Source organism: Zerene cesonia, chromosome 6 (genome assembly GCF_012273895.1).
Source record: "Zerene cesonia ecotype Mississippi chromosome 6, Zerene_cesonia_1.1, whole genome shotgun sequence".
Lineage (NCBI taxonomy): Eukaryota > Metazoa > Arthropoda > Insecta > Lepidoptera > Pieridae > Zerene > Zerene cesonia.
Window position 1 is genome coordinate 5,260,481 of NC_052107.1, and position 27,098 is coordinate 5,287,578.

The window sequence follows — 27,098 nt, forward strand, 5'->3', positions numbered from 1 at the left end:
AAAGTATATGTAGAGAATATGTATTAAACTTTTTTTAATGAGAGCTCTTTTAAATTGCCATTAAAGCGAGATATCACATTAAGAGTTCATTTGTTATTTTAAGTCATAGTTACAGTCAATCTTACTGTACTGTTTTATTAATTAAATCTGATCGGTTGCCAAAACCATCAACCTCGCAGACATATCTTCTCAAGTATCTACTACATATACAACGTGTCAATGTCATTTAAATCGATTTAGTATGTCTCATCGTATGGACAGACTTTACCAAAAATTGTACTGTTTGAAGTTCTATTTCAGTAAGCGTACCGCTGTTTTCGATTGCGTTGTGGTTAATAGTATCTAATTTATCTCGTTGCATTTATTTTGGATTAGAACAGATGGCCAGTGAGAGTGTTTGTTTAACTTTTACCTTCGTAAATGATCGGTTCCTTCTCACGGAAGTACGTGAGGGCGGGGAATTTCGTGATACCATGCTGTTTCGCGAGCCTCTTATCATTGATCTTCACGAAGTCGACGCCAAATGTGTCGGTGTCATCGTCTATTTTTTCTAGCTCGTCCAAAACCTTGTCGCACGTGACACAACTTCTTGCGTCTGCGGAAAGAAAATGTTACTTATATCATTAATAATCGAAATTCTAATAAACTATATCTACCTTTACGATATAATGAGTTATGACAATCCTATTTCCAAAGATATTAACTTGTTCATCAATTGGCGACTTCTTACAATAAGTATAATAATACTAATTTATGCATCCTATTTAAATTCTTTAATAAAATACCTACTGGGCATTCGTGACTAAGATAGAGTACATGCCGCACTAATAGAGTTTTATTGTGGATTCATTCATTCATTGTATAGGCCAATCATTAACAGAAGTAAATCAATATAGAAATGATTGAGTATGAAATTTAATAAAATGATTTTTTGTGCGTAAATAGCAAAACTATTAATAATAACAGAAACACAGTTATTATGCGATCCAACTGTAGATAAGATAGGATCTAAGCAAATAGCGTTGTAGATGTTTTTTCAAAATAATGCAAATTAAACAAAACCGTTCGTATTTAAATTTGGTGTAAAAATCTGGCAATATAAAATACAGCGCTAAAATGCAAAAACGATTTCTTAGTAAATTGCATTTTTCAAATGACATTTCGCACGTAATTCACATGATATAAAGGTAATCGTCTTTCCTATTCTTATTTGAAAGAATGAGAAGAAAAGACAGAAAGAACAATTTATTTGGATCGCAACATAGTCGAACATGCATATTTTACCACCTTTTACAATCGTGTCCCTTATTTGCCTCGCCATTCACCACACTATTCACACGAATGTGTTAAATACGAACTAACTTCTACGTTTCTTATGAATTAACTATCATTACACAGGGTGTTCCGCCGATGGTGTATTATGTTCAACGGAACCTTATAATACGTTAATTACGTAAAAAATACTCATAAAATGCCTGCTGAAAACAACAAAATCTATATCATTTACCTACTTATTAATCGATATTTTCAGGAGCAAACAGGAATGTCCATTTATTTTCTTAAATTGATTTTAAAACAATGACAAATTAGATTATAATTAGAGACTAGCTGTATCTCAGGGATTTTAACTTATTGACGATTTTTACTAATAAGTAAATGGAATTATCCTTATGTGAAAGAATTTCAACCAAACACGCCATGAAATCTATCCTATAACTTTAGTTGAGATAAGATAGGTATTTGTTGAATATAACATAATAACGTTATATAGATGCAATCGTCTCTACATAAAATATAACTGAGCTTTTTAGTAACTTTCACTCGAAATTCACATAAGCAGCAACTTAAACTCTTTTAACAGATAGTTAACAGTTATTTATAGAAACCTTACTAAATTTCGCTCAAATCAACAATGCTGAAAATATGAACACCACTATTTTAACTCGAAAATATTTAGTAGAGAAATAAAAAAGATTTAAAGCCAGCCTCTTGGTTTGTTGGGAACTCGAATGATATTTTAAACGCCATCGCTATTCTTGAGAAAATAAACTCATAAACATTGAAAACAAGAAATAGCACGAGCGATTCCAATTTACGACTGTAACATACTTTAGTGTAATCGTTACGGTGTTACACCAAGTCGGAGGTTGTGCAGTCTTTGAGACGCAGGTAAATAGCAGCTGTGGCAAGCGGTTGTAATTGAAAGTTTTTCACGTGAGTTGGTATATTAAAAGCTAAATCACTGCGAAGTATCAACAAAACCCGTTGAATGGTCTTCGCGTGAAAGAGTAACAAACACATATTTTTTATAAATGTTAAGTGTAGGAAATATCACGCATTATATTTCTAGGTATTCAAATTTTCATAAAAATTTTAAATAAATGTGTCTCACATTCTATTAATAGCTGATCACAATTATATATCATATTTTAAACAGTCAACGAGTAGTCTTCAAAACCCTATTATTATAAAGCATGTGTCTATATTCTATAAAAGATTAAGTTAATTACTTTATTATAGTTTAATACGCATAAAAAAGTGATAATAAAAATCGCTGAATTGAACAGTATCAAAGTGACTACATAAATAAATTAATATCCCAAAAGTTCTGTAACTTTAAAACAAAATTGACATTTTTTGATTGATTCTTCCTAACTTCGAGTTGTAAAATTGTGTAAGTCCTGAAGCCGAACAAGAAAAGAACTAAACAAAAAAATATAATTTACTTATCATCATGAAACTACAGATATTTCGTCTCCTTCAAGCAAGGGTGAAATATGCCTATTTTTTCGTGTTATGCGTTTTAAATAACCAAAAAACCATACAAGAAAGCTATTGCTTTTAACATTTTTGTCAGTTCCTGTTTGTTCATCACTAGAAAAACTAATTGATCTGTACGGAATGCGGTTCACTATGTGGCAAGGTTCCCGTAGCATTAAGTATTTATTTATTTTAATTAGTCTACAAATAAAAACTTGTCGACGTTGGCGATACGAATTTCCTCGTACATATTTTTAAACGCTTTGATTCCTACGAACCAGTGATGATGAAAGAGCAAAGAAAACACAATTGTAAAGTCAGTGTAAATTCTAAATCATCTTTTAATTAATGCTAATTAAATTAATGTAACTAAATCTGATTGTCTGGCTCTTCTTCCCGTCTAAACTACACCGATTTAGATGAAATTTGATGAAAAGATAGCTTTATCCCGTTAATTCCCATGAAAACCAGAACCATGTTACGAAAATTTACTCCTACTACGCAGGGGAAGCTGCGAGCAGAAAGCTAGTTAAAAATAAACTGAAAAATATATTTTATGAAAATGATGTACAATAAACTAAAGTGTTTCTGTAAAATGTAGTAGCTGAATTGCAGCACAAGATCTAATGAGAACTGAATATCTAGAGAGATAGATACTTTCACTTGCACTCAAAGAGATAAAAAAACAACACCGCACTAAAAATGTTTATTAATTGGATTGTTAAGACAGAAACACATAATAAAGTTAAAACCCAAAAATACTCTGAAAAGAAAGGGTTGTCTTGTTTTGTTAACAAACCTTGTTGCCTCAGAATTTCTTTTTACCTATTTTTCTGTGTAGATTACATAAAATTTTAGGGACATCGTAGTTCCTACGACTACTAACAACTCCGGCGAAAAATTATACTTAGCATATGGGGTGGCATGGGGTGGCTTGAATGGACAATATTATGGTTTCTGCGGGTTTTCGGGATATTCGGCAATTCGGAAATTAAAAAAATACATATTTTTTGTGGCAAGACAGTCTCTTTTTGTCATAGTATCGTTGGATAGATACGCTATCAAATATTGAACTATGATTTCACAGACAAGCTTGCAGGGCAGTAACGAGAATGTATATTTTTGTAAACAAAGCTCTTTACTCATCCCTCATCTAATTATGTGGTTTGCATATTTTTTCTTAAGTTCAATCTAACTGATGTAAAAAATAATAATAAAATTGATCACCGGAGTGCAAAATTAAGAGAAAACATGCCTGTTTAAGATTTATTATCGGTAGTACTCAACAACTAATATATTCCTAATACAAAAGTCCTAAAATTGTTGGAAAGAAGATTAGATTTACAATTGACGTAGGAACTTGTAGTGGAACATGTATCACCTTTTAAACATTCAATCCTCCAGTCTGTAATATACTCGTAAAACAAGCATGAATAATAATATAGTGTAAAATGTAGGAAAAGTATTCAAAGCTAGTTGGTGAGACCGCACAATGTCACCGCAGAAGTTTGTTTTACAACATATAAAATCGTCTTTAGCGGCATGTTACCACACCTATCAAGTCAAACCACAGCAAATGTTGGCCACAGTTTCCTCCTTTACAAAGCAATCGGTGAATGATTCATCATCTATAGGTATTAGTATACTATATATATGGAACGAGAAATATTAATTTTTAGATAATGAACTTGAATTCGTATCGTAGTAAATAAACCATTTAGTTAAACCTTTTAAGTAAACTATGAAGATGAAAGATGAATGGATACACTGTTCACTGCAACAGTTATATATATACCCGGCGTCTATTATGTGATAGTTACATTTCCAGGCCTTATTCAATTGCCTTTACAAATAAAGCTTTGTGCTGTATCTCTATATACAAATGAAACCTAAGACCGATAATAAGAATCTTATATTTAGAAAGTGACAATATTACGAATATAATTGAAAAAGAAAACTTAAAAAGTAAATTTGAGACTATATTGTGTTACTTACTTTGCAAAAAAATGTGTTTCTATGGTTTTCATTGTCAAACGTCAAAACAACAACCGTTATTATTCTAAAAATATTTGTGCTACAAAACCTTCGATTTATTCATAGGAAGGAGTCCCACTTGTACTTTTGCTTTGTATTTATGTAGTTATATTATTTAAAGACAAATTGTCTTACAACGTTATGCCTAAACTTAGAATGTTCTATGTCATTTCAAATAATCCTTTTTACATTGAAATGAACATTTTCAACGAGCGACAACAACTTGTTGTTTATTTTTCTTTGCTTACGTTAGATGTCATGAATATAGGAAAAAAAATTCTCGAACTTCCATATATATAGTCATACCTGTCTATTTTCTTAGTACGATTATTATATTTGGATAGAGATCTCGTATTGTGTTATATTTTTTCCTATAATTAGTAATCATAAAATCTGGCATTTATTGTTAAAAAAATGTATGCTGTGTATTGTTGTGTTAACAAGCCTTTTTTTAAGAGTACATTTAAAAATTAATTAGCTATCTAAAAACTTCAAGATACACAAGCTCATTTAGCTATATGTAATTGTCGGCGATTTTTTATAAAATAATCGTCATTTATACTGCGAAATTAACTACTTAAATTATTGCAAAGAAAACCTATATCTATTGTATCAACCTACAATTCAAAACTATAAATCGTGGGTAAAATTGATAAAACAATGAATTTACCTCAATTGAAATAACAATAGCATGTTCATTGCTCATTCTTTTTATGATTGTAATAGCGATGCACTCTTTTTATAGGAATGCTCTTTAATCCGGATCTCTAAAGCATAATGAGACTGTAAAATTATAGTTGAATCTCTGAATTTTTGTTTAAGTCCATCACCACCATTGGAACCACAAAAATGGTTTTGAAGTTGATTAATTTAATTTTAAATTGAACTTATTTCTCATGATTCATGAAGTTCTGTAAGACTAATTCTATTCCAAGAATTAATGTAAAATGGGACAAAATTAGATTTATCAAGGTTTACAGTTAAATAAACAACACGGTGACCGATATATTATACATATCATTCTCCTTAATTACGTAAGTTTCAGTTTTATTTAGTTTTAACCATATACCAAATCATATGATTAACTAATTATTCTTGGTTCAAGATACTTATGTAGTTTACCTAAATAGTTTAGTATTTTTCATACATATTTTGATACCAAACATATGTTTACATTTTGACGCAAGAATCAATAAAAATTTAATTTTATTATCAAAGTCACGACTATGGAAGTGAGACTTAAATCGGCGTCTTTTGAATCATTTGCTCAAAAATACCCAAGGAGAATCACTGAAATAGATATTTACGTAAACAGTGACACAGTTAATATGCTTTACATATTATACTTCATTTAATATTTGATTTCGAAGAACTAAGAATATTTATTAATGACGATAGGTATGCAGACTTTTGTATTAAACACTATGTAATTTCAATAATAGCAAGAAACGGTTATTATATGAGTAAAAAAGTTTTTTTTTATTGATTGCCTAAATGCTTTTATGCAAGATAGTTTAGTTATGAAATACTAAAATTTAAAGCAAATATTTTAATGCTAAACATAAACCGATAATAGATTTTTAGGCAATCGTTTTAAGATTAAATCATCCCTACGTCCTTCCCTAGAAGTTTCCCTCCGCCTAGTAGAAACTAAAATATTAGGATTGGACAGGCAAATACTAAACTACACAGTTTAGTACTATAAGTATATATATATTAGTTTATGCATTATCAAAAATGATTATAAAGTTATAAAGTAAATAATGATTATAATGCAATTCAAAAATAAGTAAGTATTTATTATTTTTGAACTTTATTCATGACATCTATAATTTTAAAACTTGTGCAATTATGCGGTATGCTACCTATAACAAAAGCACGTTCAGACATATAAATTAACCAATATAAACTTACAAAAAATTCCATCCAAATAATTAGAGTCAATTTCTGAAATTAGGAGCAAAACCATTATTTACATACGTTTATTTACGAAAATATGAATATCAATGATTTTTATCGAAATAATTTGAATTTTTTAGGCATTACCCTTATAAGTTTCTTAAAAAAGTGCCTAATAGCTGAGAAATTTTGAAAGCATTTCAATGCTATAAAACTAAAAAATTAAAAATGCCTAATAGCTTTCAATAAAAATTCGCACATAATCTTTTGTCGTTTTTTTGGAAAATAACAAGATCATCAAACTCTTTAGGAAATTTCATTTACGCCATAAGGTTAATTCTAATATATTAACAATGTGGAAAGTGGTGGTTCAATAGTTAGGACCTTGGAATGAATCGAAAAGTCGCGGGTTCGAGACCGGACGAACGTGAGAAAAATAAACAGATTTTTCAATATATCTGCACAATTATTCATCTAGCCACTGTTTGAAAAGATAAAGTAAAACATCGTAAAGAAACCAACGTGTCGAAGAATCAAAAGTCCGACGACATGTGACATCTGCCTACCGGCACTTGCCAAACCTGGTGGATTTTGGGCCTGAACCCTCATACCAGGACCGCCCCTGCTGTGATAACAAATATGGGCTCATGGTGATAAAAAAGTTTTGGCTACTTCAACGAGAAAATAACAATTAAAATCTCTCTGATCACAAATGTAGTTTTAAGACATTATTAATGAATGAAGTCAATTTATAGATTGTATTTTATGACTGAAAATTTTCGAACCATACCAAATTTCCACCTAAAATATTGAACTAAATGTTCCAAGCGAAATAAAATGTATCTTTTGCATTATATTACCACAAATTTTAGTTCAAAACTGTCTTTACTTCTTTGGTACCATCTAATACATTTAATAAAAACTTATGTACCATAGAAATAGAGACTTCATCCTAATACAATCCCTTGGAAAAACAAGCGAAATCTTGGGATCTTGGTTTTTTATAAAGTACGTTGATTAACAGCTAAAGTTTATAAATAACTTTACCTAAGAACATTTTTGTTTCTTTGTTAATATTTTGTAAGGAAGCAATTAATGCAAGATTGAGATGCAGAATACCTTTCAAACGTCTGCGTATGCTACGTCATTCACTATACACAGACGTCATTCTGTTTGTAAATCATGAACTATAAACGAAACTATTTTATTTATGTCTGATGAAGCTCGTAAAAAGTAACATCGATGTACTCAGAAACAAATAGGTAAATTCGATATTTATTTCTAGACCTTGATTATAATTTTCATTAGAAAAAAAACTTTCAAAAAAATCGTTCTAATCAGAAATTGTTGAGATTTTCGTTAATCAAAGAAATATATTGATAACATACGACAATTTTGGAAGAATTCCAAGCCCAACATTTACACGAATACATTTTCGTAATTATGTCTTTTCTTTAACATTTTATACTAGGTGACTGCTATTTTTAAAGCAAGGTTTGTTGGACAGATTTAAGTGTTGTAAATTTTAATTGACTAATCAATTAAAACATTTATTGTGGACTTTTTTTCAAATATTCACTGTTAAATAGATTAAATGATACTTTCAAACACCTTTATAATAAGTGCGTACGTTTCGATAACACATAAAGTACCTAATTGTTTTAGTTAACTCTGTTAAGCTAATATATGATCATAAGATTAAACTTCTATTATGATGGAATGTTTATCTTCTCTACATGTTTTGAAATTATTTTTTATGTTTTGTTTATGTTTATGTTGATAATGGATCATATCAAACCTCCGGTTTGTGATGGATAATGGAAGTAATTAAAATCTATCATAAAGCTATTATAGGTGCGTTTGATTTGTTAATCAATACTCCTATTACAAGCTCAATATGTGACTTGGATACTTTAAATCGAGGAAATAATATGTACGACAAAAAGTTTATAAATAGAGCACATTAGAAACGACATTCACAACTGCCAACACACACACATAGAATTTTTTCAAAAGTTAACAAGAGATCAACGGATACGGCCCAAGAGTTGGCGACAAGCGAAAATAGTCGGAATGCCAATATCGCGTAATGGAAATCTATTTCAGCGGAACATGCGGCATACACTGGTATAGTTTTAGCCGGGCTGAGAGCGTAGGCGCCCGGCGACCTTGGTGGTGGAACCGTGGAAAGACCCGCCGCCATTTTAGGTGACGGCGCGGTCGGGTCGGGTTTTATTGTCTCCGTTGCATAACGTTCGCTAAAATATCGCGGTAGGAAAGCGACCCTCTACGCTCGAGCGGGGATGGCCGTCGGCGTCGTGGCTGCCGGCTGGCGGGGTGCCAACTTACACCAGTAGACCGCCACGAAGTCCTTCTCGTCGAGGAGTCGTTCGAGCTGTTTGGCGGTGACCTCCTCGATGCGAGGCTCGTGGTCCTGCTGACTCTTGGGCGTTGACTTGCGCGCGGAGACGGTTGCGGCGGTAGCGAGCAGGAAGGCCACGAAGGCCGGCACCCACCGAGCCATGGCGAGGGCGCGCGCGTACTGACGCCGCGCCGCCCTGCCGCTGCGCAGGCGCCCGCGCCGCCGCCCGCCGCCCGCGCATGCGCATTTAGATGAACTTCACGCTCAAAGATATCCAATGTTTTGTTTACACTCGCCACTCAACCTTTCCCGATAAATTATTAGTTACCAGTACTTTTTGTAAATTTAGTTCATTAGAGCAATTTTATGTTACCCATAAATAGACATTATAATTAATACGGTTCTGTTAGCCACCGACACACAACGTATTATAACATTTTAAATCGGTAATGGACCTTCAATTTTATTTCCATACTTTTTAATTAAACCAATGCTTCAAATATGTAATTGACACCTAATAAAGGTACGACGGTAGGGGATAGGGGGTAGGTGATAGGTTCACCTCACTACTACTGATGAAATTCCAAGAAAAACTCATTAATACAATATGGGCCAACTATGTATTATATTTGGTCGATTAGAAAAAAGGAGAGAATGTTTATTTAACACCACATAATGGTATCGAGCGCATAATAGAAAGGTGGACTTATAACTAATCGATGCTAAAAAGGGGAACTACTCAGCATGTGCTACGCGTATTGCGCAGCGCTGATTTCAGTAGTTGCTTATCCTTGTCCAGTCAATTAATTAATAACTTGTAGACCCACTTGACTAACACTTGTTTAGGAATATGTCTTATTAGATGAACTTTTATTGCCATAAAGTTTGCATTTACTATCTTCCTTGCTTACATTTGAATGTCATTTATTATCTTGATCATGTAAATTATCAATAAAAATGTAATCTGGCGATAAACAATAACTTTAATTGATCAAGAACAATGAAATAGCTATAATGCAAAGTACGTCATATAAAAGAAATGTTGTTAATTGTTTTTGTAACTACATTATATGAATCGACTACGTCTTTGGTCGCCTACGTACGAAAGCTACTATATATTTAAGAGAAAGGCGCAAATAGCTTCTGGTAAACTGCTTTAAATTATCTATTGCTCATTGTGTGATTCAATAATCAATTAAAGCATTGTAGTAAGGGGTGTAGCTCATAAAATACATCTCATGATAGAAGAGCGTTCCTAGAGGCAATCCTTATTTGTCACTTATGAAAATCCATCTCTATCCAACTGATATCCTATATCAAGAGAACGGTTATTTGCGAATGTATCAACTGTAAATTATTTCAGTAGCTCTTCGGTTCCATCAAGTTTTATAAAGAGCAAGCAAGCAAGTGCAGTTGCACCATCAATAGTGTATAGTATGTCTGTCATTTCACGATCCCGAAGAAATGATAAATGGAATAGGCCTAAGACTGAATTAAATTTTGCCAAAAAATCCTACCTTGTCATGGGACCCGTCATTATTTGAATTGAAAACGTGATATAACGTTACAAAGCAGTAAAGAATTGAAGAGTGAGTACTAATGTAGATATTTTGTATAAAATCTGTAATATACCTGTTAAAGTACTAGTATATTATGTTATCTGTGGTGTAAGTGAAAGAGCGCAGCTTACCAAGGGTAGTTGCCGTTCTATATTTATTATATATTTTTGTTTTATAACCTGCACCTATCCTTTTTATAGCTACCTGAGATTATAATATGTAGCTACAGATTGATGTGAAAGAAGCCATAGCAAAACAGTGCTTCGGTTATGCTATAGCTCCTATATTCTGATGACGATGCTGTAGAACATCACATTATTGGATTAGATTAAATGAAAAATTGGGTCTTATCGGGTAAAAAAACAGACGGTCATACAACGACCGTCTATACTATGGCAACCTATTTTCTTATACTTCTTAAGAAACAATTTTTTCAGATAGATATCGCAATTTTGTAATTAAATATTCAAAGGTTCATTTAAGTACATCGTTAAAACTAAAAAAAAAAAATTAATAGTAAATACCAATATCAGGTTTCGCATTATGATTATACGTTTTTTGTTATTTCTCGTTTTCAACCGATAGTATACCAGTACGCCCTGGTTTCGCAAATGACACATACCCGCATACTTTATAGCTCTCAGGGTTTTCAATGGTGAGAGGAGTTTTTGTAATCGGTCCTGAAGTTTCCGAGATCAGCGCATTCAAACAAACATACATACCTAATCAAACATACCTTTCATAATATATTGACTCTATAACAAGGCGGCCAACTTTATTTATTACAAGGGTTTTAGTCGGTACTAAAAAAAAGTCGTCAGGTTTTATATAGACACTTCAAGAAAGAAAACACGTTTTCTGTAAGAGCGTTAGGAAAGTATATCTCTTTTGAGCTTTATTCTCAAAATCAAGCAGGTTGCATTCAATATTACCAATTGTTTCAAAGAATGTAATTATTATTTGAATCCTGTGGTATAGATTTCGATTTTAACAAGAACACAATGAAATCATATAGCCATTTATTTTTTATTTTTTTATTATTAATATAATATTATGTACTGTGTGTTTACATTATAATTGACACTTGAGATTTTAGAACGGAACCCACACTGACGTATACATTTAGTGTTGTTTGAACCTATAATAATTATTATCGATAAATATATTATACAGACATTACTTTTAAGTCAATTCTTTTAGTGAGAGACCTTTATTTTTCTAAAATTGATCACAGAAGCTATTTTTCTATTCTTGATAATTGAAAATACACATAAATATAAAGTATAATAAAAACGTGAATGTAAAACAGAATTATTCTCTATTTTAGTCTCGCTGCAGCAATTCATGGAATGCATATTGCAATGTTGATATTGTAATTTTAAACTGTATTATTATTTTATCAAAAGTTTTTTCATATGCAAATAGCACAAATTACTTACCTTCGCGTAGATATGCCAATGTAATTGTATATACATCGATTCTATTAATAAAACATGTTTTATTGAAATATGTAAAAAAAAGGTGTGTGTGCGATTCACACATGATAGAAGTGAAACTTCAGTAAATCGACAAAAGAATGAATAAAATAGTATGTATATTTCTGTCTCATTCTTTGCCGGCTTCATTCTACACATTTTTGTATTTGTGTCTCTTACCTGTCGTTTTTCCGTTGCATCAGGTTTGAAATCACAACGATTCTAAAGAAGTTTCACTTCAATAAAACTCAATATCGATATAAAAACATTTATATCAGGCACTACACTATTATGGAACCAATCAAAATGCGGCGACGCGAATGTTAAGTTACCAATCACGAAAGAGAATGGTTTCAGAACGAATACATATTCCGTAGTTACCACGATCCTCCGCTGGGCGCTGTTTCTGTTTGTAGTGTTTGTCAAGTTATTGACAACAATTTTTCGCCGCGCAGTCAACCTATTGCTAGGTAGTGCGAGTTTTATTTTATTAATTTGTGAAAGTGAGGTGTTTTTGTGCGGGATTGATAAAATGAATGCTGTATTTTAAAATCAACTGTGGCCTGTGATTATATATAATCGACAAAAGAATATTCCGGTGAGTTTTCAAAATTTTAGATAAGTTGGGTACTTTCGTAAGTTAGATCAAAAGATTTTACTTGTGAAATACTTTATCAAAATGATCATCACTATCACCTACGTGTGACTATACAATAATATGCTCAATTTTGGTGCGTAAACTTGTATAAACATGTAAATATTTTGTAAATTTCCATAATTCCATTTATTTATATTCCGTATTGGTTTTATTAGAAGTTTTTTTTAATTGTTAAAAAGTAAGCGTGAAGGTTACAATAGATAATTTATTATCAGTAATCATTCAGTTTCATATTATTGGTTAAACTACTTTTTCTATGAATATAACCATTTAAGATCAAATTATTTATAGCAGTTTAAAATACATAATGATTCGTTGAAGATATCGTTTGTAATTTTTTTATTGAGAGCAAAAATTACAGACATTTCACCACATTCATAAATATTACAATCCTTTGTACATCAATTATCAAAAGGTAATTAAAAAACCACATTCAGAAATATAACATTAGACACTAATCATTTTTCTAACAAACTTATCTAATTAGTCATTACATTTAAGGTCTGTTAATATTAAGATATTCAAAATATGTGTCTTGGTAATTAGTTTTGTTCAATGTACTTAATACCATTTCATAGCAGCTTTTAAAAATTATTTTTCCTAATAAGAATCTTGTATGATACAAAAAACAAATAAAATTTTTGATTGTTTTACATTTGACAAGACTAGAATCATTGGCTTAAGGTTGTCCAATAGCTTTTATCTTGCTCTAAAGATTTAGTTATAGTATTTTGTTATTAACATAACACAAGACACTCAGAAGCAAACCATATTCTAGTGCTGATAGTATTTTCGAAATTAGTTAAGAAGTTCTAGAAATAGCGTACTGCAATCTCTGAAACTTATTTTACACATATACATAAGGCATATAACACCTTTTAATTCATTAATAAAAGTACCTATTGTATACCAAATTTACAAATCTGTTTTTACATCTAAAAAAACAAAAGTAATTCTGTATGATTATTTCTATTTACACTTATCAGTGTAGAATTTACCAGTATCTATATAATATTATCAGGTAATTTGATAGCATCTATTTCTTTGTTTAACACAGGCCATTGTGCTACAATTGTATTGTTTGGTGGAAACAATGTTAATTTATCAACATTTTGTAATACAAGGTCAAATGTTTTTCATGTAGCCTGTCTAATTTTGTATATATTCATTTAAGTAAGGCCATAGTGTTTCTAATAGCAATAGTAATGCAAGCCTGTGTTTTTAACACACTTTTATTCATTTCACTTGTTTGTTTGTGTGTAACCAACGCTAGACTCATTTTTGACCTACTGTAGCTGAACTTAATTAAAATTTTGTAGTTTTATCCTCGTTATGATCTCCAGGATTAAATAATTTTGTATACTCAGTATAAGAGTAAGTGAAACAATGAAGTCAATTATATTATTATATCAAATTTTTAATATATATAAAGTACTTTATTATATTTATTTTAGTTTCTGAAGCTTTAAGTAATACTAGAATTTCTCTTGTGTGTATTAGAAATATGTTTTAAATGTTGATATATATCCTCTCTAAGTGACTTGACTTTATATATTACTATATTTTCATACTACAAAAGTATATTGATATCTTAATTCCACCAAATTGTGCAGGCTTGCATTAAATAGACATTGTCTAGGCCTTGTCCTAGTTGATTAATTAATTAACAAGTTGTAGACCCAATTGACTTACACTTATTTAAGAATTATGTCTTGTTAGATGAACTTTTATTGCCATAAAAAATTTGCAGTTACAATATTACTTACGTTATGGTGAAAATATATAAATATATAAAGCTAAAAACAAAAATATTACTTACGTACATTTGAATGTCATTTATTATCTTGATCATGAAATTATCAATAAAAATGTAATCAGATGATGAACAATAACTTTAATTGATCTAGAACAATGAAATAGGTATGCAATGAATATATATATTAAACATTCTTTGATGGATTGAAAGATAATGCTCTGGTTTTCCAACTTTTATTTGTAAAGGACATTACTTAGTGTCCAAAAATATCTTTCGTACGAGCTAATCAAGCTGTTCTAAAATATACTTTTTTTTTCTTAAGACATCTCCATCACAAATGTAATTCAAAGAATCTAATAAATACGTATGGATAAAACTTTACGAATATTTTGTACTAAACATTTTTCTTAACTTCTTTTACATCAGAAATAATTACTTAAAGAAATATTACCACTATTAACTACATTCTCCATATATAGTATCAAGACAAGTGATAAATATTACAGTAACTGTTACAAGTAATACTTCTTAATGTATTTATATAATAATTATTAACTAGACTACCTTCTGCTGGCAAAGAAAAACAAAGCAAAGCTTGGTGATATTATATGGGAGTAACAGAAATTGAGCCACCAGCTTGCATTGGAGAAGATACCACATGAAATAGTTACATACTACTGCCAGATGCCTGCTATGATAAAAAAACCTTCATGTCTAGAAGCTATCTGCAACTTGTAACTTTAACGTGTCAAGGGGTCTCTGGCTAAAGGAATAATTCTGTTATTTTTACCTTGCCAGAAAAATATGTTTAGATCACTCAGATCTCAGCAATGATTGGATGGCGGACTTATACTAATCTAAATATTCAAATAAGAAACCTTAAAAGATATCTTTACAGAAAGAGACCTTATCACTATAAGAGTGATCTCTTTCAGATAACCTACTGTATACAGTAATATCATAAAGGATGTGGTAGGTTAGAAAGTATATACTAGGTTTATAATTTTTATCTAATAATACATGTATCAATATTAATTAATATAAGTAATAAACTTATACAACTTATATAACGATTAGACACAAAAAATCCATATATATATAATTCTCGTATCACAATTTCAGTAACCATTCTCCTCTGAAATAGCTGGATCAATTCTCATGAAATTTTGTTTCAATATCAGTTAGGTCTGAGAATCGGCCAACATCTATTTTTGATACCCATAAATGTTAAGAGTAAGGCAGAACAGCGTTTGTCGGGTCAGCTAGTACGAATATTAAATAGAATAGAATACATGCCTACATACATTGTAATTTTAAGAGAGAAAAAATTAAATTAATTATATATCAGTAATTATCAATATAATATCAACACGTAATCTTTTATTCTGCTCAATAAAGTGGTATATCTACAATATAGTCATACTCATATATCGATAAATAATCGCTATCATGGCACTATATCACCAGCCCGATACCAAATTGCTTATCACAAGAAGCTCAGTGTCTAAGCGTCCGTATTCCTGACAACACAAAACATGGCCGAACTCCGCGCAGGAAAAGCCGGCATCAACGCTGAAGCTCAAGCTAGGATCAATAGCAAGTATAACAACGATATCGCCTTCGAAACTCTCGAATGGGTGAAGCAAGTCACAGGTGAGGATATCAACACCTCCGGCGATGCCGATAATCTTTATGAGATACTCAAGGATGGAACTCTGCTCTGCAAGCTAGTCAATAAATTCCAAGACGGTATCGTCAAGAAAATCAATCAATCATCCATGGCTTTCAAGTGCATGGAGAACATCAATGCATTCTTGGAAGCTGCTGTAAAGTTAGGCGTACCCCCCCAAGAAACATTCCAGACAATCGATCTGTGGGAGAAACAAAACCTATATTCAGTTATCATTTGCCTGCAATCGTTAGGAAGGAAAGCGGGAAATTATGGCTTGCCAGCCTTTGGGCCTAAAGAAGCTGAAAAGAATGTTCGAGAATTCAGTGAAGAGCAACTGAAAGCCGGCCAAAATGTTATTTCTCTGCAATATGGGACAAACAAAGGACAGCAATCGGGTATTTCGTTCGGCAATAGACGCCAAATGTAAAAATATTGATTAATCTAAGAACTTTTTGTATTTTAATAAAATAAACCATTTTATATTTTCTTTAAATGTATTTTTTGTTTTATTTAGGTGTGGTTTGTTGCAAAGGTTTCATTATCCGATTGAAGATAAGATAACATCGTTGTTTTATTGAGAGACTTGTACCTGGAAAAATACATTATTATTACCTTTACCTACAAAATACATGTAATTTTGATTTATGGGATATGTTTAATCAATTTCTTGTTGTATAAATTAAGATGTTACTTTAATCATGTGTTTTACCCTAATATCCTAACATAATTCTTTTATCACATTATATTACACAGGTTTGGAGAAGGTCAATGTATGGGTTCAAATTGCGCCATTCGACGTCATGACACCATCTATTGATCTATGCGGTATTTGGGTATTACACGGCGGTTCATACGTCATTATATTATATTGACGGTATCTTATATCTTTAAACGAGCAATTCTTGTATATATATTTGGAATCTCGGAATCGGCTCCAACGATTTTCATGAAATTTAGTATATGGGGGGTTTCGGGGGCGATAAATCGATATAGCTAGGAATTTTTTTTAGAAAATGTCATATTCGTGTTTTATCGACTTAAACTTACTTTTTTAACATATAGGAGGCGTTTGAGTAGTCCAATTTATTATGACTCTTCCTGACATCTATTCGCGAATAATAATAATACTGTAAATGCGAAAGTTTGTGAGGATGGATGTATATATATGTGTGTCTGTTACTCTTTCAAGCAAGAACTACTGCACCGATTGCAATGAAATTTGCTTCGTAGATAGCTGGACAACTGAAATAACACATAGGCACTTTTTATACCGATATTCCTACGGGATACGGACTTACGCGGTTTCAACCGCGGATCACAGCTAGTTAATACTTATTGATGCAATGTCGTATGATTCATTATTACTGAAATGTATTTTTATACCATTACAAAATTCCATGAAGTGCATTTAATGATCAAGACTATTGTTATGTTATCTTATCGATGCTTATCGCAAACTGCGGTGTAATTGATAAATAAAAGTATTATCTTGGGTTGTATATAATATTATTATATGATATACACAGACAAGCTGACTGGACATGCGTTGGTACTTGTTCCTATGTGTACCTTGTTTTTGGGTTTCGCAAATTTTACTATAAAATTATATCTTATTTTTTATTATCGATTGTAGACAGGCTGATTGAACCCCATTTAGGTTGGGTTTGATATAAATAGACATAAAATCTAATAACATAATTATTAAAATACGGGATATACTGCAAAGCAGTTTAATGTAAATAAAATATATTCATTTTTTAATTTGAACCTCATAAGTTACTTAATCATTAGGTACATAAATGCTTAGGTTAATCGTTGTGTCAGCTTGTAACAATTTCAAAGGCGAATGACGTAATTTTCGAAGGTAAAAAGCAATGACGTGTGGGTATATTATAAATGCTTACATTGCAGTATTTATAGCATTATTTAAATAAGACAAACGGCTGTTCAAATAAGGGGTTCAAAATGGACTCGGCTTAATGAGTCAGCTATACCATAAAACGATGTAAACAAAACATTTGAACCCTGCCGGAAGCAATGGTCATGCCTCGCTAGTCGACGGAAGCACGGATATCCTAACCAGGTTTTGAATTTATTATCCTACTCACACTTATCCATTATGCCTGTATAAGACAGGGACGTCAGTTTGTCTGTCGTGATTCGTGACGTAATTAAAGATTTTTTAGTATATTGTTAAAAAACAAAATTATTTTCAATAAAAGCCTAAAGATCTAAACTCCTGAGCCGAAGTTAGTTCGAGTAGAGATAATAAATGTTTTTGGAAGTAAGCCCGGAAATTTAATTTCGTCATCATCTCTACTGAATTCATTTACATCAAACTCATAACAATAACACTTAGATAGTGAACATAATATATAGATCGCCGTATATCGTTTATTGTATTAAAAAAAATACAGTTCAATATTTTTTTCTTTGTGCTAGAGAAATTTGAATGTGAAAGTGATGATCAAAGAAATTATTATAGCTGAATAAGATAAGAAATACTACGATGCATCTAATCACTACGTAACATGCCTATTAATCTGACTTGGAAAGTGTATGTAAATTTACTGGTCATGTTTTAAAATCGAAAATGATTTGACAAAAAAAATAATAGCGAGAAAGTAACATACGTATATCTATTATGAAATAATAAATGTACCTCTTATTACCGTTACAGTTATAACCGCGTTTTTGCTTTTCATCTTATCATTTTGTTATTTATTGTTAGTTTCAAGATTTTCTAGGGTTTATGAAGTTTAAGATACTAAATTCTACAGCTTCGTATATTTATAGCTGTTGCCCGTGGCTTCATTCGTGCAGCCAAGAAAATTAAAGTTGTCATCATATCACTCACATTTTAGTATAGCGCTTTCAATTGGAATTTATAATTTTCGAAGTGATTCAAATGCGCATTGTAGTGAAAAATCCCATTGGAATCGGATGTTTTACTGCGGGAAAAAATAGTTTATTTAGTTTACTCTACTTCTGGTCTCCAAACTTTCTCAAGCCACAAAATCCGTACCATAAAGTAACTCCATGGAAAGACAAGCAAACACACTCGCATTTATGAGAAATTATGTAAAAAATAATATAAGTGCGCTGTTGTTCGTTAGTAATTCATGTTAATATTCATTGTCTATTTAAAGATATCGTTGACGACATTACTAAATTCCATAAACCCCAACCTATTACCACCAAGAACTATATTATGTTAGGCAATATCGATTGTATTGGTGTGGCTTCCTGCCCTACATCCGCTTTATCCGTTTGCACACGATCAACGCGAAATACCCCGTGTATAATACACTCTTATTAACAGTTAAAATAATTACGTACATAAATATACTCTAGGGTGTCTGAAAAATATTTAAAATCAAAGGCAAATGTGACCTCATATTTGCCTCGCCATAGACTTTAGTCTACATAGCCTACTGGGAAAACCGTATAAAGTCCTTCATCCATTGTTTTAGGTCAGATATATCCAAATATCAAGAACATGTATTCAATACACACCTATATAAATTTCATTTGCAATAACACTATTATATGTAAAATGTCTATAAATAAAAAATCGTTTAGCCATTCGATTTCGAAACCCCTTAAGGCTCGTTAACCGTTATTCAATCAGCCCGAGATTATCTTCCACTAACGGCTGTACATCCGCTGATGAAACTTGCTTAACGCAAATTGCCATTTCTAATCAAATTGGTATTTACATTTGCCTCTTGGTTGCAGTAATCGGATGCTATAATAAAATTGCATAGGTATCTAAACATAGAGTATAATCTTTATCTAACGATTTAAATTGATGGAGTTCTACTGATTCCTTCTATATTTACGATAATATGCAATTTGGTGTTTGGGGAAAACTCTTACTAAATAATTTTTTTTTAGTTTATTTCCTTGTTGTTTTTTGTGTAAAGCAGAATCATCAACATTATTTTATATTTAAAGCAATGCAGACAAATGCAGATACCTACTAGTAAAAGGGAAATTATCTTGTTATAATCTCCTTCTTAGGTTAATTTGTTTGCAAAATTAAAGTTTACCGTAAATACCCTTTAAAATACATTTGACTTAATAATTTGATATGACTACAAATAGTAGATACCATTAAAATAACGTAATAGCTATATAAAAGGACCCGATATCAGATAGTTATAGTGACTTGCTTTTATCAAGTTTATTATGGCTGACTTTCTAATCTAATATGCCAATGAATATATATCAGGATGTGAGTGCTATAAATGTGAACAGAGTGAAAGCTCACTTGTGAGCAATTCATGATGCCTCCGTGAAATTGCACTAGGTAACAAATTGTTCTGTGTAATTCTTTACACTATGTGCCTAGAAAGTAAGCAAATCATCATTCATTATGCTGTCTAAACATAAATAAGTATCGAAATTAGCACTTCTCTGTTTGTACTGTTTACTTTTTAAATGCGAATGTATTTAATATCGTCTTTCATAGCTCCGTGCTTTGTCAAACGATCTCGTATATTTCCCCCTGTACTCACAAACAGTGTCTGGTATTGCACTAAGTACAGCCCTCTTGAAAAGTTATACAGTGGAACAGTGGTGGTGTTGTTGAAATAGATAATACCGCCTACGTATCCATTATACTCCCCTTCGAAAAGGCGAATGCAGTATTCTCTATCGTACTTCATATTACATAACGTGTATGTCTCTTTTCAATGAGACAGTTAATCTTCGTGTATTGAAAAACGAAAGTGCCACTACAAGCAGCAAGTCTTTGCACCTATTTACAATAATCTACTGGGATTTTGTGCTCATATGAAGAATAGATCCGATTTTTAACACAATTGTATTACCTTCTCCTGTATGTTTTTATGTAACCGCCTCTTTAAACTTGAGTTTGGCCAACTTTGAACTATACAATAATACCATGAGTTTATCCTCATTATGATCGCCAGGATTAAATAATGTACGTTCACTCGTAATATGCAAGTTACACAATCTAGAATCATTGTTTATGTTATCCATTACAGTGCTTCTTAATTTTTTAATTATATTTTTACCGCTGTTATTCGTTTTCCTCTATCACGATTACTTAGGCTGTTTTTTTCTGGAAGTTTTCTTTACCTACCGGAATTAAAATGCAGTCATCGTATATCGATCAATGCATTATTTATAACTTACTTATTAGCTGATATCGTCAATCGAATCATTTAACAATATACGAGGAATTTCAAAGATAACGATAATTAAAAGACTGATATGGAAAAGTATTTTATTTAATCTATTTGTTGTTTATTGGAACAAGAAATAAGAATACTATCAGAATACTTATTACAACTAATACATAATACCTCTGAAAAGTCAAAGTTTCTTTATAGTCACAACTGTACCGCGGGCATTTTGAGCAGATATTGTTACCAAATATGCTGATTCATAGACTTTAGACTCCGAATGAAATGGGAATATTAGATATAGGGATTTGCGGCCTTCGACTAGTATATACCGCAATAGCGATATTTATTGAACTAAGGACTGGAGTAACCTAGCTATTGTTGGTGCAATTAGTTGAGGTTTCTTATGCATTTGCAATTTGCACCTGCGTCATTCATATGTACCTCGTCACACATCCTCGCATGGGGGACTTTATTAATATGGCCCTGATGTTCCCCGCGATGATTTATTCGTTAACCTCATCTCAATTTGACCCTATTGATTTCAATTGCAATATTCAAGCTCTAATTAAAACCCTGTTTGTTACTCATTAATGAAGTACTCTGCTCTTATAAGTGTAGATGTGTGGGGTAACGGTTGGACACTACCAGCACGTACACGTACAATGTTATATCAACAAAAATACATCACATACACGTATATTACATATCGTCACACGTTTCCCCACATCCCAGGGGACAAAATGAATTGTTATATTCTCGGGATCCGGCAGTGGTTACGGTTTCATTGTTATTTTCTACCCTATAGGACGAGGTTTGAATCTAACAAAAAAGCAATTGCATATTAATTTTAATAGGTCTATGTAATTTATTCTTCTCTGCTAGTTTAATTCAGCAGGTGTTACAAAAGCACACAACAATTATTCATCGAATAAACATGGTTGGAATGAGATATGGCCTAGACTAATAATTAGTTCTGTAGGCAGATTTATAAGACGGTGAAGTTTTAATTATTATGAATGATGGTTTACCGAAGAAAAATAGCCACCGGTTGAGGATAATTTAGATCTTGTTTGGATGTTATAAGTCTAGGTGCTGTATATTATGACGCAACGTAAAACTTTTCCTTCTTCTTGTCAGTAACTCGATAATTTTTCTCTTGTGATGTAATAAAAAGATAAGTAGGTAGATAGTATGAATAGACGGTTACACGATTTGAAATGCTTAAAAAAAACATAAAGTCAGCGGAAATTTCAAAGCAGTTCCGTTTCGCTGCCTAACTAGTTTGTAGATTCGATTCGACACAGATAAATTTGTTTTTTATGTATTTGAGTTTCTATGAAATTAGATAAGATAATGTTTTAGGATTTGAATATGTATTGGATAAATATACACAACTATTAGTTCGAAGGATAATAGTATATCTATAGTAAGTGAATTTTCATCATTTTTACAAAGTAAACTACTAAGAATCGGACTTATGCGATGTATGCATACGTAAGTGATGTTTTTGCATAAAAATACCGTTTCACATGGCATTGCGTGGGTCAAATCTTTGAGTGGTCGGCGCAAACCAGTTCCGATAACCAAATACGGTTCATCCTTGGCATTGGACTGTGTTCAAGTGTGTTACCATTTTACGATGTCGATAAACTACAAAATAATTACCAATTAAAAAAACTGGTTACATACTTACGTTCTATCTACGTTATGATATTCATTTTGTTTATTAATATTGAAAACGAGAATTTAATACTAGTAAATAATTTTATTTTTGTTTTTTTATCTTTTGTAACAAGATTTTTTTAATAGTAAATAGCTCTTACTACTTAGGTATATTATTGATATTTTGGCTATATATGTGCATATATTACATCAATTATATATATATACAATACTTTTGTTGAATCATATTCAAAAAGATCTGTATGATCACTTTGTTATTTCAATTATGAATGTCCTGCCATTTTCGCTGTTATTTATTCAGAAAAAATATGAATAGTAATTATCTGAAACTAATTATACTTATGATCACAGCGTTTAAAATATATTTCATTTTAAATGATTGTCTTTGAACGTGTTGTCTTATACTAGCGAAGACAATTGGCAAATATAATCAGGTAAAACAATTACCACTAAAATTTCATTTCGATTGGGATGAGCGACATGAACTTGGATAGCTTCGGCCGTTATAAGAATTGGCGAAAGCGCGGGATCACACCAAAATAGACAATCTAAAGTACCACAATGCCTAGGCTCCATATCAAATTTATTACATCATATTATAATGTCTGAGAACTCACGTGATGGCAATTTAATAAACGTGTTAAAATACTTTCATAACCAGTTAATTGAGTGTGACTAATTGATAGCTGTATGAGCTAAAAAGTGGTGTAGCGTAACAGGTGTTTCCTTGTATGGATTGTTTTTTTTTACGTTATAATGTTTGTGTGTCAAAGCGTAAAAGAATTGCGAACAACAAAACGCTTTGGACGTTTTTAAGAGATGACGATCCAGAAACAACGCTATTAAGGGTGTTCTTCTATGAAGTATGAAGTATCGTTGTTCTATGAAGTAATGGTGTTCAGTAGTAGTGTTTCAGTGTTAAATATTGGTGTTCTTCTATGAAGTATAGACGACGAAGTCTTCAAATACTCTCATAAAACTTTAGCATTCAAAGCAAAGAAGTTTCTCAGCGAAGGACTCTTTAAATTTAGAATTGAAGAAGTTTAAAGAAAGCAGAACGAAGACTAATAAAAACCCCTTTGCGTAAAACAAGGCTATACCAGGGTTGAGTATCAAATATACAGTATAATATTAAGGTTTGCTTTACCTTCATTAATTGTTTTGAAATTAATATTAATTTAACAAGGTTGTATAATTTCAATCTTATTAAAATATATTTATTGTGTTTTAATTAAAACATGACTTTCAATAAACTGTTTATATTTATTCCATGTAAAACTCGTTGCACTTTCTAAGTAAAATATGTCGGTGAGATTAAATAGACATTAATTGCAGCCGACCTCAAAACGGTGTCCTCAGAGTACGTATTAGCTTTATGATCGAGAAATCTGTTTAATGAAAATATCTCCGTTATAGTAATTGCTTAAGCAGATCATTAGACTTGGTCTGGCCTATATGTATTTATTGTCATTTTATAGATTAATTTAAATACAGCTGTACTTTTAAGATAGATTAACTTATAATATATATATATATATATATATATACAAGAATTGCTCGTTTAAAGGTATAAGATATAAAATTGGAATCTCGGAATCGGCTCCAACGATTTTCATGAAATTAAGTATATAGTGGGTTTTTATTATTATGTTATTCGTACTTAAATATAATTTCCAAAAAACACAATTTATAAAAAAACAAAAAAAAAAAATACCGAGCAAAGCTCGGTCATCCAGGTACTTTATTTAAGTTGCAACCAAATGCAAGAAAAATTCGTGTCATTTAGAATGAAATAATTTTTATACCTACCTGTACAACATAAATACAACTGTATAAATGTAGTACTTTACTCTATTCGTTTTGCAATATTAACTATACAGTTGATGATAGTTGTTATTTGTCAGATAAATATTCTCAAATTGTAGTATCTTATATCTGAGAAAGATTTATAAATATTAACTTTAATAAACCATAGTATCTGCCTATAAATATACTTAGTCTCGCTCTGTAGAGTCGATAAGATAACAAGATAATATGAATACCACTTCGTTACTTTAACGGCATACCCTAACCGTTTGGTGTGACCCATTTGTATATTAAAATAAAATTTAACTTATTCATAATATGAAAGTATTGAAATGCAATAGCAATTGTGTCATTTAAATACTCCTATCGCGTGTTTTTTAATACACAATTTGATTTGAGACATGGTACATTTATAATATAAAACTTAGTAGGAAAACGTGTATATCAACTTGTTTCTTTAGAATTTATACAAAAGGAAAAATTACCTACTTCCGACCTACACACGTAACGATATATCAACATTTAAGCCGTTTTAATCCCCTTAGCATCATGTTACTCTATGCCATATGTAACTGGGGTAGAAGTTTATAATCTACTTTTTAAATTAGCAACGTATACGAACGTCTGAAGTATTAATAGTTAAGGTTGACTATTGTGTATTAATTATTTACATAATACTCCTAAGTGCATAACACTATATGAATACATAATAATGGTATTTAAGAACTTATGGTTGTTACCTCTTACTACTTAAATGCCTGCATCTATAGCGTCATTATAATTTGGTTTAATATTGGTATATCCAAAGATAATAATACATGTCCTTAGAATCTTCCAACACAACAAACATAATATGATATATAACTTGCCAAGTTTAGTGGGCCATCGTCATAAAATTTACATATAAATTCGCAAAGAGCTTTAGTATAACAGACTCGCCCAAGGCAGACCCAATTTAACAACAGGGTTAATTCGCAAAATCGCAGTGACCCGAAAGGTCTCCAATGGCAATTTAGCGAATCGCTGACTCACGAGATATTCGACAATCACTGTCGTCTGTCACTCGCCAGTGGCTCGCCGGCATTATGATATATATATATTGTATACATAGCAAAATGAGCTTTGCTCCTAGTTCGTTTATATTGGAGAGGATATAAATAAATTTCGTTTATTTACAATTTTGTGTTTATTATTTGAGACAATAATAAAATGAAGAAGGTTTCACATGTAAACTCTGGTCGCAATCAACGATTATTAAAAAAAAAAATGCGGTATTAAAAAAAAACATTAAATTTCAGCATAATTTACTTTGTTCGATTCGGAATAAAAACATCATAAAATGCTTTGAAAATAGTTTATAAGTATGCTGTATAATAGAATTACGTGCGTCTCCACAAATAAATGACGTATGAAACAGATGTCCTTACATAGCTCTCAGCGTTTCAAGATGATTCATTTGACATTTATCATTATTTATCTTAAAACTAAATGTAAGTATATGTCTGTACCTTCATATATACAAGTAGCTGACCCGGCAACCGCTTTCTGTCTTACTCTTATCATTTAGGGGTATGAAAAGTATATGTTGGCCGATTCTCAGACTTTCCAGAAATACAAATAAAATTTCATGAGAATCGGTCCAGCCGTTTCGGAGGAGTATGGTAACTAACATTGTGACACGAGAATTTTATATATATATATATATATATATATATATAGAGAAGATATACATTTTGTGAAATATAAAAATTATAACGAAAGACAAGAAGGAATAAGGCTGGCGTTACATTACCGGAATGCCTGTCTAAATTTTGAATTTGATTTCCGGTAGCGTGCCTCACACATATCTTTAAAAATTCATAATCCGACACTCATAACACGCTCTCTTATCTGCTGTCAAATTTGCAGCACATCTCAGACGATTCATAATCTTAATTGTGTGCGCCTGAATTCAGACGCAAAATGTTTCGGTCTGGAATTCGGAACCCACGTCAGGGACATTTTGTCAGATCAATCTGAAAAATTAAGAATCTCAAAAAAAACAGAATGTGTGTGAGGAACGGTGAAATTGTGCATTTCTATATTGTGGATAAGATTCTGAATTATTCAGAGAGTAAATCCGGCTGTGTAAGGCAGGCCAAATAAATATATAATAAATAAATAAAAAATGCGTATAATATACGCGAAATAATATACGCTAGGTGAGAAATTTTGAAAGAATAGAAAAAATTTGATCACGAGGCAGGATTCGAACCTGCGTATCTTGCCTAACCGTAGC

The 27,098-nt window shown here is 31.4% G+C and overlaps 3 protein-coding genes across 4 annotated transcripts in view; 2 read left to right on the forward strand and 1 right to left on the reverse strand.

The window, feature by feature from the left end:
- LOC119840373 overlaps positions 1–9,268 on the reverse strand; it is a 23,998-nt gene extending 14,730 nt beyond the window's left edge. Inside the window, 2 exon segments of the mRNA XM_038366964.1 lie at positions 407–595; positions 9,043–9,268. Of these exon segments, the coding sequence (XP_038222892.1) occupies positions 407–595; positions 9,043–9,217 (364 nt within the window). The 5' untranslated portion in view covers positions 9,218–9,268.
- A 3,199-nt stretch (positions 9,269–12,467) lies between these two features.
- The window catches only part of LOC119840367 (myosin heavy chain 95F), a 35,679-nt gene continuing 21,048 nt past the window's right edge, over positions 12,468–27,098 (forward strand). Inside the window, exon 1 of one of the 2 annotated variants that reach the window (XM_038366953.1) lies at positions 12,468–12,687. The gene's annotated coding sequence lies outside the window, so the exon portion shown is untranslated. The remainder of the gene's footprint in view (positions 12,688–27,098) is intronic. The other variant, XM_038366954.1, reaches the window with a different exon arrangement.
- On the forward strand, positions 15,871–16,620 carry LOC119840368 (myophilin-like). Its single transcript, XM_038366955.1, has one exon. It carries the CDS (start codon positions 16,039–16,041, stop codon positions 16,600–16,602), a length of 564 nt encoding a protein of 187 aa, XP_038222883.1. The 5' UTR covers positions 15,871–16,038; the 3' UTR covers positions 16,603–16,620.